Genomic DNA, 15,576 nt, shown 5'->3' with positions numbered 1-15,576 from the left:
GGGGTGGTGGCAAGCGTTAGTGTCACTTCAGCTTGGGTTTTGGAGGAGGTTGGTTTGCTCAGAGTGAAGGGCGGCACGAAGCTGGCGTTGCTGTCATGTACACGGTACGCGAGATGTCAGATCGGTGAGGAGTGCCTGAGGTGGTGGTTTAGTGCGGGCTGTTATCAGTTAAAAGTGCCACGGTTTCTGTCACTTAAATTTTAATCTGAAAGCATGGTAGACTGCTTGACCACCTCGTTCTCTGTTTTTTTTTTTTTTTTTTTAATTTTTTTTAGTTTCTTTGGGTTGGCTTTTCTTTTGATAGTGAGCAAGCTAGTTATTAGTTCCTCTCTCTATATATAAAAAAGCTGGAAATTTGTAAATTGAAATAGATCTGCTTTCATCCTGCTATATATTTCATCTTTATGTGTAAGTATATCTGTCTCCACATGTAGACATATATATGTTTAGAAAGCAGGATTTGAAATATGATCTTTCATATGTCCCAACAGTGTGACTGTTGCTTTATTGAAAATTAGGCTGACAGATTTATAAAGAATATCTCACCGTCTTGTCTTTTTTTCCTAGCGCTTGAGCTGCGATACAGAAATCTTCCAGAATGCTGGAGTCCTATGTAACTCCAATTTTGATGAGTTATGTGAATCGCTACATAAAGAACTTGAAGCCTTCAGATCTGCAGTTGTCACTCTGGGGAGGAGACGTTGTACTTAGTAAACTTGAACTAAAGCTGGATGTACTTGAACAGGTATGTTATGTTTTCTGTAGTTATGGTCTATGTCTTTGATTTAAAAGAAATTGACTAAATAATTTAGATTGGTCTGCACAGATAAATGTTCATTTCGTACTCAAATCCCCCTGCATTTAGTTGTTCTTGCATTAATTCCATGCCATTTATTTAGTAATGAATAGTAATTCTTTGCACATTCTATAAGTTATAGGGTGTAAAGAGAAAAGCTTTTTTGTGGACATGTTTCTTCTTTTGGTAGCCATTGTTTTACAGTACAAACATTAACTAAATTGATTTTTCCAGTCATATTTACTAGTTACATATAGTAATTAATTCAAAATATCACAAAGTAAAGTAGGATCTCTTCTTAACTATGCGTACTAAATGTAGATTTGTGTTTTCTATATTATTTTATGACTCCAGTTTTCATCATTCCAGTTGTATTTAAACTTAAAGCTAATTGAGGGACAGGTTTGATCAGCTGGTTTGTGTGGATTAGATCAGAGGCTCTGTAAAACTTAGCCTTAAAAAGACAAGCTTGACCAAGTGAAACGCTTGATACAGAATTTGGAACCTGCTGTCAATATGAACTGGTTAAGTCTTAGTGGAGGGATCATTTCCTTCTATGCTTATCTGAGTTGGCAACTGAAGGAGTTGAGTGTGTGAGACAGATAAAGCTGTTTTCTGTTGTGCATGGTGTAGCGAGTCTTAGCTGGAGTCCTGTGTCCAGATATAGTCCAAGTGAAGGAGCTGAGAGAAATGCAGCAAAAAATAATGGGAGATTTAGATAACATGGCCATTGAAAGAAGAATAAAATAGACAGGGAATGTGTTTTTAATTTTGAATAAAATAAAGTGAGACAAGATTGGGCAAGAGTTACATGGATGATACAAGAAAGAATGGAATAAATTGCTCTCAAGGACACTTAGATTGGACATCAAGGACGATTTCCTGATGTTTTAATCGGATTATGAGGCATTGGAGTAGACTGAGGAGGCTGCATGGTCTCTATCAGGGGAGACCTTTTAAAATGTGCAAGAAATATTTATGGTTAAGTATCTCTGATTCTGTTTTGGAAGAGGAGACAATCTTTCAAGAGATCCTGTCCTGTTTACTCTGCTTCTATGAAGAGCCTGATTTGTCTTGCTCCAAGTATTTGGTGGCCTCTGTATTTTCTGTCAAGTCTTTTAGTTCCTCATTTTCTTGGTCCATCTTGTCCATACAGCTAACGTGGATACTAGACTTCAGTTGTATAGGATGTGTTCCTCCTGTGCGTATTCGAAGCCCTTTTTACTGTTTATATTATGGAATCAAAGAAGTGTTGATCAGAAAGGAATTCTGGAGCTCATCTAGTCCAACGACCTGTTCTGAGCAGGGCTGTTGCCGGCATTATGTCAGTTCAGCTTGTGATTTTCTCCAATTGAGTCTTGAAATCTCCTGTCTTGGTTGTGAAAACCTCCTCTTTGGGTAAACCGTTCCAGTGCTATATCATGTAGAAAGTTTGTCCTAATAACAATGACTTGGAATGGATGTATCAAACTTGCTTATGTTACCTGGTGCTATTAGGATTTTGCTGCCATCATCTATGTGGTTCCCTTTCAAATAGTTGCAATTTTCTGGTAGGTGATCCCTGGCTTCATCTTCGTCTGTCTATTTTATTAGCTGGGTACCTAAATATCTGGTGCAATTTGTTAATGTCATCGCTGTTGTAGAGGCAAATGTTGTCGTATATACCTGTGCTCATGTCTTATCAGCTTGAATGAGGATGTGAATATGTGATGAATGCAAAATTTAGCTCAGATTCATTTTTTTTACATTATTTTGTTATGTGTTTATGTGAAATGTAGTGATCTTAATTTGGCTCATATTGTTCTTTGGAACTTACCTGGACCCACAGACTGTATTTAGGGTGTCTTTATCTTTTCTGTGGAAGGGATGCTGCTTTCTGCCTGCTCAGCAAAACTCTTAAAATATGTAGTATAGGCCACCAAACAGAATCCCAAAGAATAGATGAGAACAGAGTGTAAACTTGTCTGTCTTCTAGAAGACCTTACTTTATTTTTGGGACCAAGTTGGAACCAAGACCTTTTGAAATCAGATGTAACGTAGTTGTTGACACAGAAGATTTATCAAACCCAGAGAGAACATTTCAGTACCTGAAAATACTTTGCATATTTTTACGTACATTTTTGTATGTTTTACATGCTCTCTTTAAACTAGACTGAATGTTATTGCAATAACTCTTGGGGTCTGTCCTGTAATTCCCATAAGGGGAATTATGATCATCTAGTCTGCAGTCTTACACAATGTTGATCAGTTATTTATGTGTCAAGCCCAGGAGTTTGTTTTCAGCCATATCATAATTTTTTGAGGGTTTATATGATGTAAATGTAAAATCTGAAATGTAAAGTCTAACCAGTCATAAGTACAAAAGATATATTAAGAATTTCATGCAGTACTTAATGAAAGGGGGAAGATTGCACAAGAAAGGAGGAATAAAACTGTATTATGAACAAGTTACTAAATTTGGCACATGTTTGTTTTGTATTGTCTAGTGAAATAGCACAACAAAGATTTCTCTGCATTGCTTTAAGGAAACTTGCTTGTGCAATTAGGATAATGTCAGACAACATTTGTATCTAAATTCCTTTGAAAAAGTACAACTGTGTCTTCTAAATATGGTGTGCATTTGGTTGTATCACCTCATTTTGAAAGAATTCCTACTTGTGTTTTGTTTCTTTCGATATCTTACAGTTAAGCAGACAAAAATGGGAATGTGTTAAATCCATCCAGCAAATAGTGGAAAAAGATCTATTCTGGAATGCATTTTGAAGTAAACTCGTAACTTTCATCATGAACACAAGTCAGGATCTATATAGACATTGCAGTATTGATGACATACTTACGTGTGTGCAAGTCTGGAAAGGGAATTTATTTCTATTACTGTTAATACTGGTAGTTTATTGTTTTAATTCATGAAATCATTGTCTCTTAAGTTGTAATGTATTTTTAGATTGCATTTATCACTTCTGGCCACGCCCCCAAGCTGTGGGACATAAGGTACTTTTTCATTTATTGTATGATCAGTGTGGCAACATCTGTAGCTAAACTGCCCTGTAGTTGCTTTTCAGTGGCATAACGGAAACTGTCTGGACTAAAGTTTTATTTGTGTTGATTGTAAGCCTAAGGCTGCATTTTTAAGAGAGAAGCTTTTAGCTAAAATCCTTCAGTATATTAGTGAATGATATGAAGAAAAAACATTTTGTGAAAACAAATTAACAATTTTCTTCAAACTGTTTTTATGAGAAGGTCTGTAACTGTCATCTTTTGAAATGGGGACTTGAAACTAGATGTGACTTTTTGTGTAAGCATGGCTGAGGTAGGAGTCAAGAGTTTCCCTGACATGAGATGGGTGTGACTTTTGAACTTTCCTTATTGAAAGCTCATTAAACCCCCAAAACTAAAAGCTTATTAAACCCCAAAACCTAATTTACAAACTCAAAGCTGTACTTAGCAAAAAAAAATACAGCTATAATTTTGTGTAGTTTTCTTCTTTGAAGAGTTTGTCAGCAGTAAATATTCTTATACTGACATGCAGAAACAGTACTTGCCTGTCACTCTTGCATGCAAGATGAACTTTTTCATAGTACCAGTAGAAAGGCTGAAGAGGTATCAGCTGCGGAATGGAGCTTGAAACTGCTCCTTTTAGCGGCTGTTGTTGCTGTGATGGTGTTAGGTATTTGTGTGTAAGAATAGTTGACTTCTCTTTTGCATGACTAATTAGTGTCTGTCTCAGGATGCTAAGCTGTTGCAGTTGCGATAGTGGTTATTTCAACTTTGAACTTATGACAAGGTAACTACTTAGAAACATCAAAATTTTTAGTGGGCATTCAAAACATGTCACTAAGATTTGATTACAGTTTCAAGATGTTAGGCAAATAATGACATCGACTGACTTCAGAGAAATATTCTATGGGTAGACTTTATAATATATGTCAAGTACTAAATGCAAAATCCACTTGTCCTTAAATTTTATTCATGTAGAACTTGTATGCAGCAGGGATAGGTCTAGGGTCAAGCAGTGCAGGAAAGAAGCTTTCTGGATCCACTTCTAGATGTTTGTCTGAAATTCCCTTGCAATTTGCCTGCTTGACCTCAGTTTCATGGACCACCTCTATTTAACTTCTACTTACTCAAGAGGGCAAACCCCATCCTGGGGTGCATCAAACACAGCACAACCAACCAGTCAAAAGAGATGATTATCCCACTGTATTCAGCATTGGTGTGGCCTCACCTCCAGCACTGCCTGCAGTTCTCTACCCCACAATTGAAGAAGGATGTGAAGGTCCTTGAATGCCTCCAGAGGAGGGCAACAAAGGTGGACAGAGGGCTGGAAGGAATGTCCCATGAGGAGGTGCTAAGGACTTTGGGCTTGTCTACTTTGGAGAAGAGGAGTCTGAGGGGTGAATTTTATTGTTCTCTAGAGCTTCCTGAGGAGGAGAAGTGGAGAGGGAGGTGCTTATCTGTTCTCTCTGGGATCCAGTGATAGGATGCGTGGGAATAGTTCAAGGCTGCACCAGGGGAGGTTTAGACTGGACACTAGGAAGCATTTCGTTACCGAGAGGGTGGTTAATCACTGGAACAGGCTTCCTAGAGAGGTGGTTGATGCTCCAAGCCTATCAGTGTTGAAGAGACATTTGGGCAATGCCCTTAATAACATGCTTTAACTTTTGGTCAGCCCTGAATTGTTCAGGCAGTTGGACTAGCTGATCGTTGTAGGTGCCTTCCGACTGGAACTATTCTGTTCTAATGGTCAAAACTATTGCCCAGCATCTAGGAGACTTAGATTCACACCTGTAGTTCCCAGCATCTAAGAGGAAAACACAAACACCAGGCTATAAGCAACTCCAAGTGAAGACATCGTTTTTTTTTTTCCCCCCATTAAAACTTTAAACCTTGATAGCCAAAAATGGCAGGATAGGAGATGAGAAAGGTAAGAAGATATATCATCATTGAAGCCTTATCATTAGAATACTTTCTTCTGTGTTGAGAATGTTGACTTAAAATTCTGACATATCAAATATTGTTTCTTTATTTTGCACTGAGTACTTATTTTCATCTTTCTAAATCTTGATTTCTAGTCCTGGGACCAGGTCTCTAGTCTGACCGTTCTGTCTGATAAGCCTTAATTTCATGCTTCCCAGGAGAATGTCTGAAGCTACTGGGGAAACTTCAGTGCTTTATATCTGAAGAATTTATCTAAACCTTGGCACCTGGATTTTTGCTGACTTGCTGCATGCGTCAGCTGGCTCACTGGGGCTGTCTTGTAGAGGTGTGATCTATGCATTGACTGGGTGGAGTGCCATTCATTTGTTAGGAGTTCTGGACTGAGTTGCACCAGTTCTTAAAGCAGTGTGACATCCATGTTAGGCCTTGGTGAGGAGTCTGTTTTTTCCAATAAATAATTTAATAATTTTGTATTTACTGAGCAGTTTGATGTGAATGGGGCTACAGTGGGCCATCTTAAGAGCACTGAGCTCTTACAACTCAAAGTACTAAAATATTTTGTAAAAAACTGCCTTGCTGTGGTTTTGTCAATGTTTGTTTAATTCCAAATTTATGTTCTTCAGAATAAAGTAGGTTGCATGTCAGTTTAAGTATTTACTTTCACCTGGTTCATTTCTATTTGTCCCTTGAATAGTGACGCATTTTGCTGTAGCTTCATGTGAAAGAGGTGGTTTCAAACTGTCTTTTATTATCAAGACTATGGTAATCCAAATGTCTCATTTGAACAGACTAGTTGTAAGTGTGCAAGTGATCATAAAGCCAGTTGCCAAGTGCCATGGCACACCGCTGATTTGGGGAGGGACAATAAATTTTGACTTCTGTTTTGTGCTAAAACTGTACTGTTTTAAGTTACAAACTTGTCTTGGATTTTGATGTGTTTCAGTAGTTAATTCACCACTCTTGTTGTTGTTGTTAGGAGCTGAAACTACCATTTACTTTTTTAAGTGGGCATATTCATGAACTTCGGATTCATGTGCCATGGACAAAATTGGGATCAGAACCAGTTGTCATCACAATCAATACAATGGAATGCATCTTGAAATTAAAAGATGGAGCTCAGGTAAGAAATGTGATGAATACAGTTCTAACCTTGAGAGGTTGATGAGAATAATAACTTCTATAGGCCACTTTCTTTAAAAACCTTCTGAAGAATAAGGCGTGTGAAGTTGTGGCCCCTGTTATTTTCTGAGAGGTTAATATTGTTATTCTCATCATGGCTAGTATCTTCCTTTATGCTTATTTTTAGTTCTTTATTAGATCTAGCTGTGTTCTTGCAGATGTAAAAGCATATTAATAGTGCTCTGCCAGAATTTTCCGATGATTAGACAAGAAATGGATTTCAAAAGCAATATAGCATCCTGTGTGCTTCCAGCTTCTGCCTCCCAAGGAGCAGTGCTGGTTGCTTGAGACAGCTGTGTGCGGCACCGCTGAGCATTGGGCATTTTTCAAAAGATATGTTGTTACTGTTGAAGGAGTACTTTAAAGCTCCTGGAGTATAATTCTCTTTTCAGGTGTTACAGTACTTGCTTGAATGTAGTTGGAAGACTTCTTACATGTAAGGGTCTCTAAGGGCTTTTTGTTTAGTTGCTCACAATAATTTTTCCACTACACCTTTTCACAGGCTCAGGAAAGGTTTCCTTTTGACACAATGAAGCCGAAATATGCAGTGGCTCAATTTTGTTATGTGTCTAACTTAGTTAACAGAAATGACTTGTGTATGTTAATTTTGAAATTGTTTTTTTGGTCAGTGTGGTGCTTTAACTCTAGAGAAGTTTTGTGGTGGGTTTTTTGTTTGGTTTTTTGTTTTGATTTTTTTTAAAGCCTTGTTCACATTTCAATTTCAACATAGTCCTCTAGTTATATTAAGGATCACGCAAAAGAAAATGCGAATTTGTGCAAAGCTCTCAAGTGTTTGATAGGGTGCTTGGTGAGCTGTTAACATTTAACATCAATAATTAGATATAAGCCAGCAAGAACAGTGGAAAACACTTTTCCATTATGTTTGATATTTCTTGTAATACTCTTATGGTTCCAGAGGTAAAAGCCTTTGGTTGCTGGAGTGGAAATCCCTAGTCCTAGGGTAGTAGGTATCCCTAGTAGGTATGCCACCCACAAAGCATGTGCTTGTGTTCTGTTGTTACACTTAATCTGTGTGCGTACATGCATGTGTGTATACACGTGTGTATGCACACCAAAAGCCAAATGCTAAGTACTTTTTCAATGTTAAGGTAAGATTTCAAGGCCAGATGTTCCATGAGAAATGTGTTTTAGAAGCAGCAAATTGTAACTAATTATAGAAGTTGCAGAAAAAGATTTGTAGCCCATGACTTTGTGCAACCCAGAACTATTATTTGATATTGGACCATGCAGATGGCTACTGCTGAAATGATCAGATTTCCTGCTTGCCTGGTATTTGAAACTTAAATTTTGTGGTGCATACAGCAAAAGGTCAAGTGTCATGAATGTAAAGCACTCTCAAAACAAGTATTTGTTACAGATGTTTAAGATTCAGGGGCAAGAAAGGACTTTTGAAAATTGCAACTGACATTTGAACAAATTATTCAGTGGTATGTACACTCAGGAGGGTAAAATTTGGGTCTGTGCCATGGAAGGATTACCTTTGACTAACAAGAATGTAAATGAAAACACTTATGCTGTTTTCTGAGGATATGATTGAAAAAGTTGACAGCTTGAATTTTATTTCTTAAATTGCTGTTTGAAAGTGTTATATAAAAAGAAAATGTTTTGACAAATTCTTGTGTTCTAACTTCCAGTGTGACAGCGTACTTGGCTAAAACTAATTGTCATAAAAATCTTTGTAATCAGTGAATAAAAAACCTGAATGAAATAGAATATTTCTGTGGAAAATGGTAGTAAAATGAACATGTCAGTGAATTTAGCTCCAACTGGAACTGTTATGCCAAGAATTTCATATCAGTAAAGAGTGTAATTAGCAAGAAAGTTTAGTTTTCAAATTTAGTGGCTTGATCTTGCATTTTCTTCCTCAGGTGAAACCTCTAGTGAGCACACGTACAATTTCACTTGAGCAAAAAATAAAGTTTCTGACTTCAACTTAGTGTGATTAAAATACATGACATCGTTTGAAGCTATTGTCCAGTGGACCCTACAGGTTTTTGTGAGCAAAAAAAACCTGTCTCCCTTTTCATGTGTTTGAAGAGTGTCATGCCCCTGCGACTGCTTTGGTACATCTGTTCTTTACTCTGATGCTGTGTCATTGTTAGTTCAGTTTCAGTGTTTGGTTGTTCTTTTGTTGTTTATGCTATTGCAGCATCTTTTCAGCTGAGATAAAAGTTTGGAGTAGACAGTAATGGCTCAACTTCTAGTTTTATGCTGATATTGTCATTTTCTAAGCAAAAATGTTGTATGAGTGGTAAGTTCACCCAGTGATATACAAAATCCACAGTGTAAAATTAATGGTGTTTTTAGTGAATTTTGAAGTTTGAGCGTTTAGAAGGTTATTGCTCTTTCCCCTCTTCTCTGTGCTTTTCTTCTTTCCTTTCCTTCTCTACAGGTGATACTACCACTTCCAAACCCAGCATATTAAATAAATAAGGCTACATTATAAGAAAATGAAACTTAAGCACATCAGGAGCAGAACTTAGCAGTGATTAAAGTAATGTTCTATTGAACATGCTTTGTATGTACTCTTTTGATTATGAATTTAGTTATTGCCAGTAATTGAAGTAGAAATTGGATGTGAGGCAATTTGCATTGCTTTTTGATGTCTGTCAGGTTAATGCAACTGTCTCTTTCTTTTTTTTTTTCTTTTTTTTTTTTTTCTCCTGAATGTGATCTTCTGCAGCACTGAGTTTTAAGTTTTACTATTTATAATGTTATCAAATTCATGAAATATGTTGGCAAGTATGATTTGAAATGTGTTCTTAAATGCTCAAGTGTGGTTCTGAAGTTCGCTTGACTTCTGTTTGTTAAGTTACGGTAATTGACTCCCATGAGACTGTTCTTTGTGAATGTTATATGTTGTTTTAGAGGGTGGTTAAAGCTCCAGTATTGTATTCTTCTCATTACTTATCTCTATATATTAAATCTCAGGACTTTTATCTAGAATTGAAATCCCCTTGCTAAACCTCTGTTGATGCTGGTTTTCCTCCTAGAGTTTTTCTCCTTTTTTGTCCTGTTGCACCCTTCACTTTTTTCTTTTCTACCCAAATTCTTCTTTTTTCTTTAAAAAGCAATTAGAAATTATTTGCTCATTTTTCTTCCCCCCTCCGTGCCACAATACCTCTGTACCCAAACCAAAGGCTTTAAATTCAGACTGTGCAACTTGGGAAGGACAAGCCTGTGACTGTTTTATCTTCACCTTCCTGACATTATAACTAACCACAAGGCTAATCATCTTTATGTTCAACCTTGAAATCTGTGGTTTTTGGTCTTGGAACTGACGCAAATGAGGAGATTCAAAGAGAAGTGCATTATCTGCATTACTGCTTCACTTTTGAGTCCTTGCCTTTAATCAGGACACAGTGCATCAGGAATATGCTGATGTATATAACGATGAAACTCTCCCTACCCCAAGGATAACTAATTATGGAATCAGGGAAGACTGTTAGATACCAGCATTTACAAGGGCACAGGGAAACCAACTAGTTGTTTGGATCAGCATTCAGACAATTAAGCACTGTTCCTTTTATGAGGCATTACAAAGAAGGTTTTGAAGGAATATAATAACTTTGTGGAAACAGTGGAGAACAGCCCACAAGCATGACTGTCAGAATAGCAGACACATTCTTATCTGACAATCAGCAGAGACTGCCATCAAAGAATGCTGAAAGCAGAAATTGATCTTGACTGGGAAATGATCGAGATGGTAGATAGGGTGTGCAGACAGGTTATGAAGGACTTTGAAAGTGAAGACAGAAGGCTTGTGTTTGATGAGGGTATAGTTATGTAAAGTTGTTGCTTAGGTGGTAAAGCCAGGTCCAAGTCTGAAGCAGTGCTTTGCTGTTTTTCTCCTTCTCACCTGGGTTGTAGTATTTCAGTTGAATGTGGCTGTATGGACAAGCAGTGCTTTTTTTGTTCCTGAGTGTATACATGTGCTGTTCAGCAAAAATATGGTAAGACTTGAAGTCAGAGTACTACCTAACAGTCTCTAGTGGCCCACCTTCCTGCTTTTTGTTTGCTCACATAGAAGCTCAGGGTCTTTATTTTTGAAATACTTTCATTTGGTGCTTACTCATTTTCATAGTGGTATCTTTAATTCAGTAAATCTGATACTGAGTTTTGACACTGGTATATAAAGTTTAAGGTGAAGATTACATTGAGAGCTGCCCTGCAGGAAGCAAACTATGTTGTCAGCTAGCATTGAATCATAATCTTAGGTTAATCACGAATATGAAATTCATCATTAAGCAGCCAGCTCATGCTGCTTTTATTTGTGTTTTAATAGCTTAATCTAACAAAGGGGATTTTATCTGTTTTTGTGTGTGCATACAAATAAGTATATATAAGTAACAAGAACGATTTTCTGTATTACTTTTAATTAAATTCTGTTGTGTAAATTGGACTCTAGGGAGTTTAATCTTTTCCAAAGTTTCAGGAAGGTTTGGCAGAGCCTTTGATTGGGTTTTATGCCATTTTTTTTGGTCAAGATCTCCAGTCTGAAGAGTTCATCTGTGAATTGTTGGATATGAAAAGAAAACATAAGTGCTTTAAGTAGGAGATTCTCTTTCAAGGATATTATCTTTCTAAGGGAGAAATACCATGTCCCACAAATGTTTTGCAAAAATATTTAGTAAGCTTACTCTTTCAATAGAGGAAGCGGTAAAGGCAGGCTGTAAGACCTGCTTGAAGAGGCCTTGTAGCATTTAGTTCAGACACCAGCATGTGTCAGCATTTGTTGTCATTGCATTTCCAGTGTTTTCAAATGAGTGGCTGAAAAGTAGATGCTGAACAGCTTTGCTTAAAGCTGGATTAATATTTATGCGTTCTAGCTGGGGAAGGAAGAGTCACCTTGTAATTTAGCCATTTTTTTTCTACTAAGCACTTTCATATGAAAAGACTTAAAAAGCAAGGTGTCTGGCGTTTTAGATTGCAGTAATTCTGCTTGCAAAAGAAGAAGTTGCCTTTGTGAATTTGTTCAAAGATGCCTGTGGGCACGTTTCTTAATACTGTGGCTGCGGCTGGAGTCCTTCCCCTGCCACTGTGTTACCTGAAGCTGAATAGCTGGCTTGCTTACCTGAGTGCCTGTTACCACGTTAGTAATTTTGGACAGTTTTCATGTGAATTTGTCAGCCCTTTTCACAGCTAGGTAATGGTGATTTCAAATGTTTGAAATGGATTACATTGAAAGGTATGAGTGGTCTTACTGGATTCCTTTTGTGCTTGTGCCTGGCCCCTAGGAGGGCTTCCAATGTTGTTGGAACAGGCAAAGGTAGCGGGGCAATCCTGACCTAATCCTAGTGCTTAGTCTGGTGAGTGAGCCTTGCTTTTCCATGTTTCTGCTGAAGAACAAGACTTTGGATAGTAAGCACTCTTGCTTTCTGTTCCATGCAGTACAGGGTGACACCTTCAACAGCAGCGCTGTGTCTAGCTCCTGAGAACAACCTATAGGGACAAGGTGTGATAAATTGTTCCAGTATCTTGAGGATACCTGTGAGACTGTTTATATGACAAGGATCTGACTAGGAGGATGCTTTTCTGAGCAGCCAAACTGTGGATGACTGAGCAAGGCAGGGAATGTATGAGTGCCCACTGCAACCAAACTTTCTGGTTGTTGTAACATTTTCCTGGTTTTAGGTTGTTATTTTTATTTTATTGTGACAGTACACATATACATGAAAGATGTAAACAAGATATCTTTTTCTTACTTTCTGCCAGCTTGTCTTCTAAATGCTTTCTCCACCTGGCTGAAAATTAAATGCTTATTAGAAAGATTTAAAACTTGATAGTTTCATTCCTTGAAATATTTAGTCCTGTAAATGTCAACATTACACATCTTTAAAAAGAGAAGCCAAGTACACTATGTCAGGCATGTTTACTGTGGTAGCAGATTCAGGAACAGAAAAGCAGTCAAAAATGTAGTTGGGGCTGTATTCTTATTAAGGAGCTTAGATCTTGAATGAAGTTCATTGTTGTCAAATTGGTTAAAGTTTGGACTTATCTTTGTCGTGCTTTGAGCTGAACTGGCCACTGAATGAACTGAGTGAAAATTCCTCTTGTCTTGCTCCTCCTGTCCCTGGAGCTACCTCTTTCTAAACTGAGGGTTTGCTTTAGTTTGCAAAAAAAATGATTGAAAGACAGTCTTTGTAATGCAGTGGTGGTAGCTGTAAGGCTAATTTGACATGAACGTATTGTCTTGTAGCTGCTATATTGGTGGAGGATTGCTGTTTAAAAAACAATTTATTCCAGAAGTAATAATGCCTGTCAACTGCTGGGGTTTTGTTGATGTTCAAGACCTCAGGTTCCCTAGTTGCCTTGTCATGATTTGTGGTAATTTGGATCTTCTGGTGTACTCTTACAATCAGTTTGTCTTAGTAATATGGACTAGACTTCTTGTGATCTATTATAAGTTGCTTTTTGCTTTTCTAAAATTTAAGTATTTAGAATTAAACATTACTTGGTTTTTTTTATGACTCTTTGGCTATATTAGCTGAGACTGGCTCATTGTCTTTTGAAGACGTCTGTTGTGTGTTGGGAAACATGGCCTTGCCAAAGAGAAAATAACACTTTTTAAGTTTTAAACAACCTATTGCCCTCCAAAAAGACAGTTTAGTTGTCCTGTAAGTTCAAGAAGGATAGAAATATATTTACTTATGTATAAGCATGGGTTATGTACATTAATGTTTGAATTCTTTGTACGTATAAGTGCATGTGAACTTCATTTTAACTCCCAAATCAACGTCCCGAGTTTGGAGGCTGAGCTCTTTTTCAAATGCTTGTGTGGCACTAGCTCTGTACCTCACTTAATGTATAACCTTTCTATAGGTTGTTAAACAACCCTGCAGCAGCAGAGACTGCAACTCCAGTTTTCTTCCTTCAGCAGGTAAAGCTTGAGTCAACTGGGTGGTTGCAGGATATGTATGCTTCCAAGAGACCTCTTCTGGAGTCCTCTCTGACTTGCTGTAGGGTCCCAACCGTATTTACAGAAGTAGGCACTTCACAATTTATACCAGATTTATGGTGGTGCTAGCATAGCGCAAGGAACATGTTTGGAGGGATGCGTTTTGAAGTTAGCTGGTCTTATGCAGAATATCAATTGGAGATCTGTCTTTCTCAAGTAGCAAGAGGAAAGGATAATGCAGACAGGAGTAGTACATGGAGGATGGCAGGGGCAGCCAAATGGACAAAAAGGCTAGGTGAGAAGGGATTAAAGTCATGATGGATGTGAAGGGGAGGGGTGTCTTTTGGGGGTAATGGGTAGTAGTCCCTTCCCCCTTTATTTTTGCTTGTTCCCTTATTTTTTCTTATCCTGTTTTTTTTTTTTATTTCTAAATATTTTTTTCTTTTAAACACTTAAAATGTGGGCACTGACAAGTAACAGTCACTTTAACCCATTTCTCTCTCTCTGTCTCTCCCCCCTTCCTTTTTTATTTTTGCTTCCATAACATTCTCTAAAATCCATTCTAGTATTTGACTAACTGGCCTCTGGCATGCTATGTTCTATTAAAAATAAAATTTAAAAATTGCAAATCAAATTATGTATGCCATGTCCTGGTTCCGGCAGGGATGGGGTTAATTTCCCCCAGGAGCTGGCAGGGGGCAGGTATTCCATCCCACGAGCCATGCCCGGGGTTTTAGGGGTGCTAGCCTGGGAGGGGTGAGCAGTTGCCACTTGGGGGTGGGCTGCGGCAGTGTGGGTCCGGTTGGTGCGCTGCGTGGCGGTACTGTAATCGCGTCTTTATATCTCTTTATCGGTGTTACTTTTTTTTTTTTTTCTTTTCCCTTTTGCTGTTCTGTTAAACTGCACTATCTCAGCCCAGGAGTTTTGCCTTTTTCTGCCGATTTTTCCCACGGCTGTGGGAGTTGAGTGAGTGGCCGTGTGGTTCTTTGTTGCTGGCTGAGGCCAAACCACGACTGCCAGGAAAACTGCTTGACCCCCAAATATGCACGTTTCTGTTTAGTCATGCACATGAAAACTATGCCACTGTAATACAAAGTCTGTATTACTTATTTTAACCAAAAGCAGGTGCTTCTCTTTTCTGTGTGGGTAATCATGTTTCTGTGCTCATCTCTGTATGAGTTCTATCTTGCAATACAGTTTCACTTTACTGAGCTGCCTCTTACACATTTCTCTGACACTTAACATCCATACGTATCCCACTTGTGTTGTTATTCCTACTTTGCCTGTGAAGTAGTTCAAAAGTTGACAGTTCAGTAGCGTTGCCCATGTGGAGGGGAAGAGTTTTGTCTCAGAGGAAGCTGGTGTCGCTTCTTTTACTCATTTAAAATTGTGGTTCCCTATTTCCTGCTCTGTTACTTTAGATTCCCTTGCCTGGGGGATTGTGGTGTTACTTCACAAGTGAAGCAGCAGCAAACCTGCTCGCCTGTTGTGCTAGAAAGCTGGTGTAGAAACCTGTTTCTTTGTACATATGTTGGTGTGTGTATATGTGTGTATCTATCTATGTGTATTAAAGACAGCTTTCCATCTGACTGTTTTTCATTTCATTATTGCTTGATGGTAAGGAGGAACAGTTGGGACAGGAAATATGAATAGCATGTAGTACATAGGTGAACAGTTGCTTTATGTAGTCATAATTTCATAGTTATTCCAGTTTTTAGTAAGGCAGTGATAGCAGTTAGTACTG

General features: G+C 38.0%; 1 protein-coding gene across 1 annotated transcript in view; it reads left to right on the top strand.

Annotated features, from left to right (window-relative positions):
- The first annotated feature begins 598 nt into the window (after positions 1–598).
- The window catches only part of VPS13B (vacuolar protein sorting 13 homolog B (yeast)), a 502,169-nt gene continuing 487,191 nt past the window's right edge, over positions 599–15,576 (top strand). The window contains 2 exon segments of the mRNA XM_009891830.1: positions 599–745; positions 6,711–6,854. Of these exon segments, the coding sequence (XP_009890132.1) occupies positions 599–745; positions 6,711–6,854 (291 nt within the window).

Source organism: Charadrius vociferus, unplaced genomic scaffold (assembly GCF_000708025.1).
Source record: "Charadrius vociferus isolate BGI_N301 unplaced genomic scaffold, ASM70802v2 scaffold15, whole genome shotgun sequence".
In the NCBI taxonomy this organism is placed as follows: Eukaryota; Metazoa; Chordata; class Aves; order Charadriiformes; family Charadriidae; genus Charadrius; species Charadrius vociferus.
Note: the sequence above shows the minus strand (reverse complement) of the source record. Positions and strands in the feature narration are given on the sequence as shown.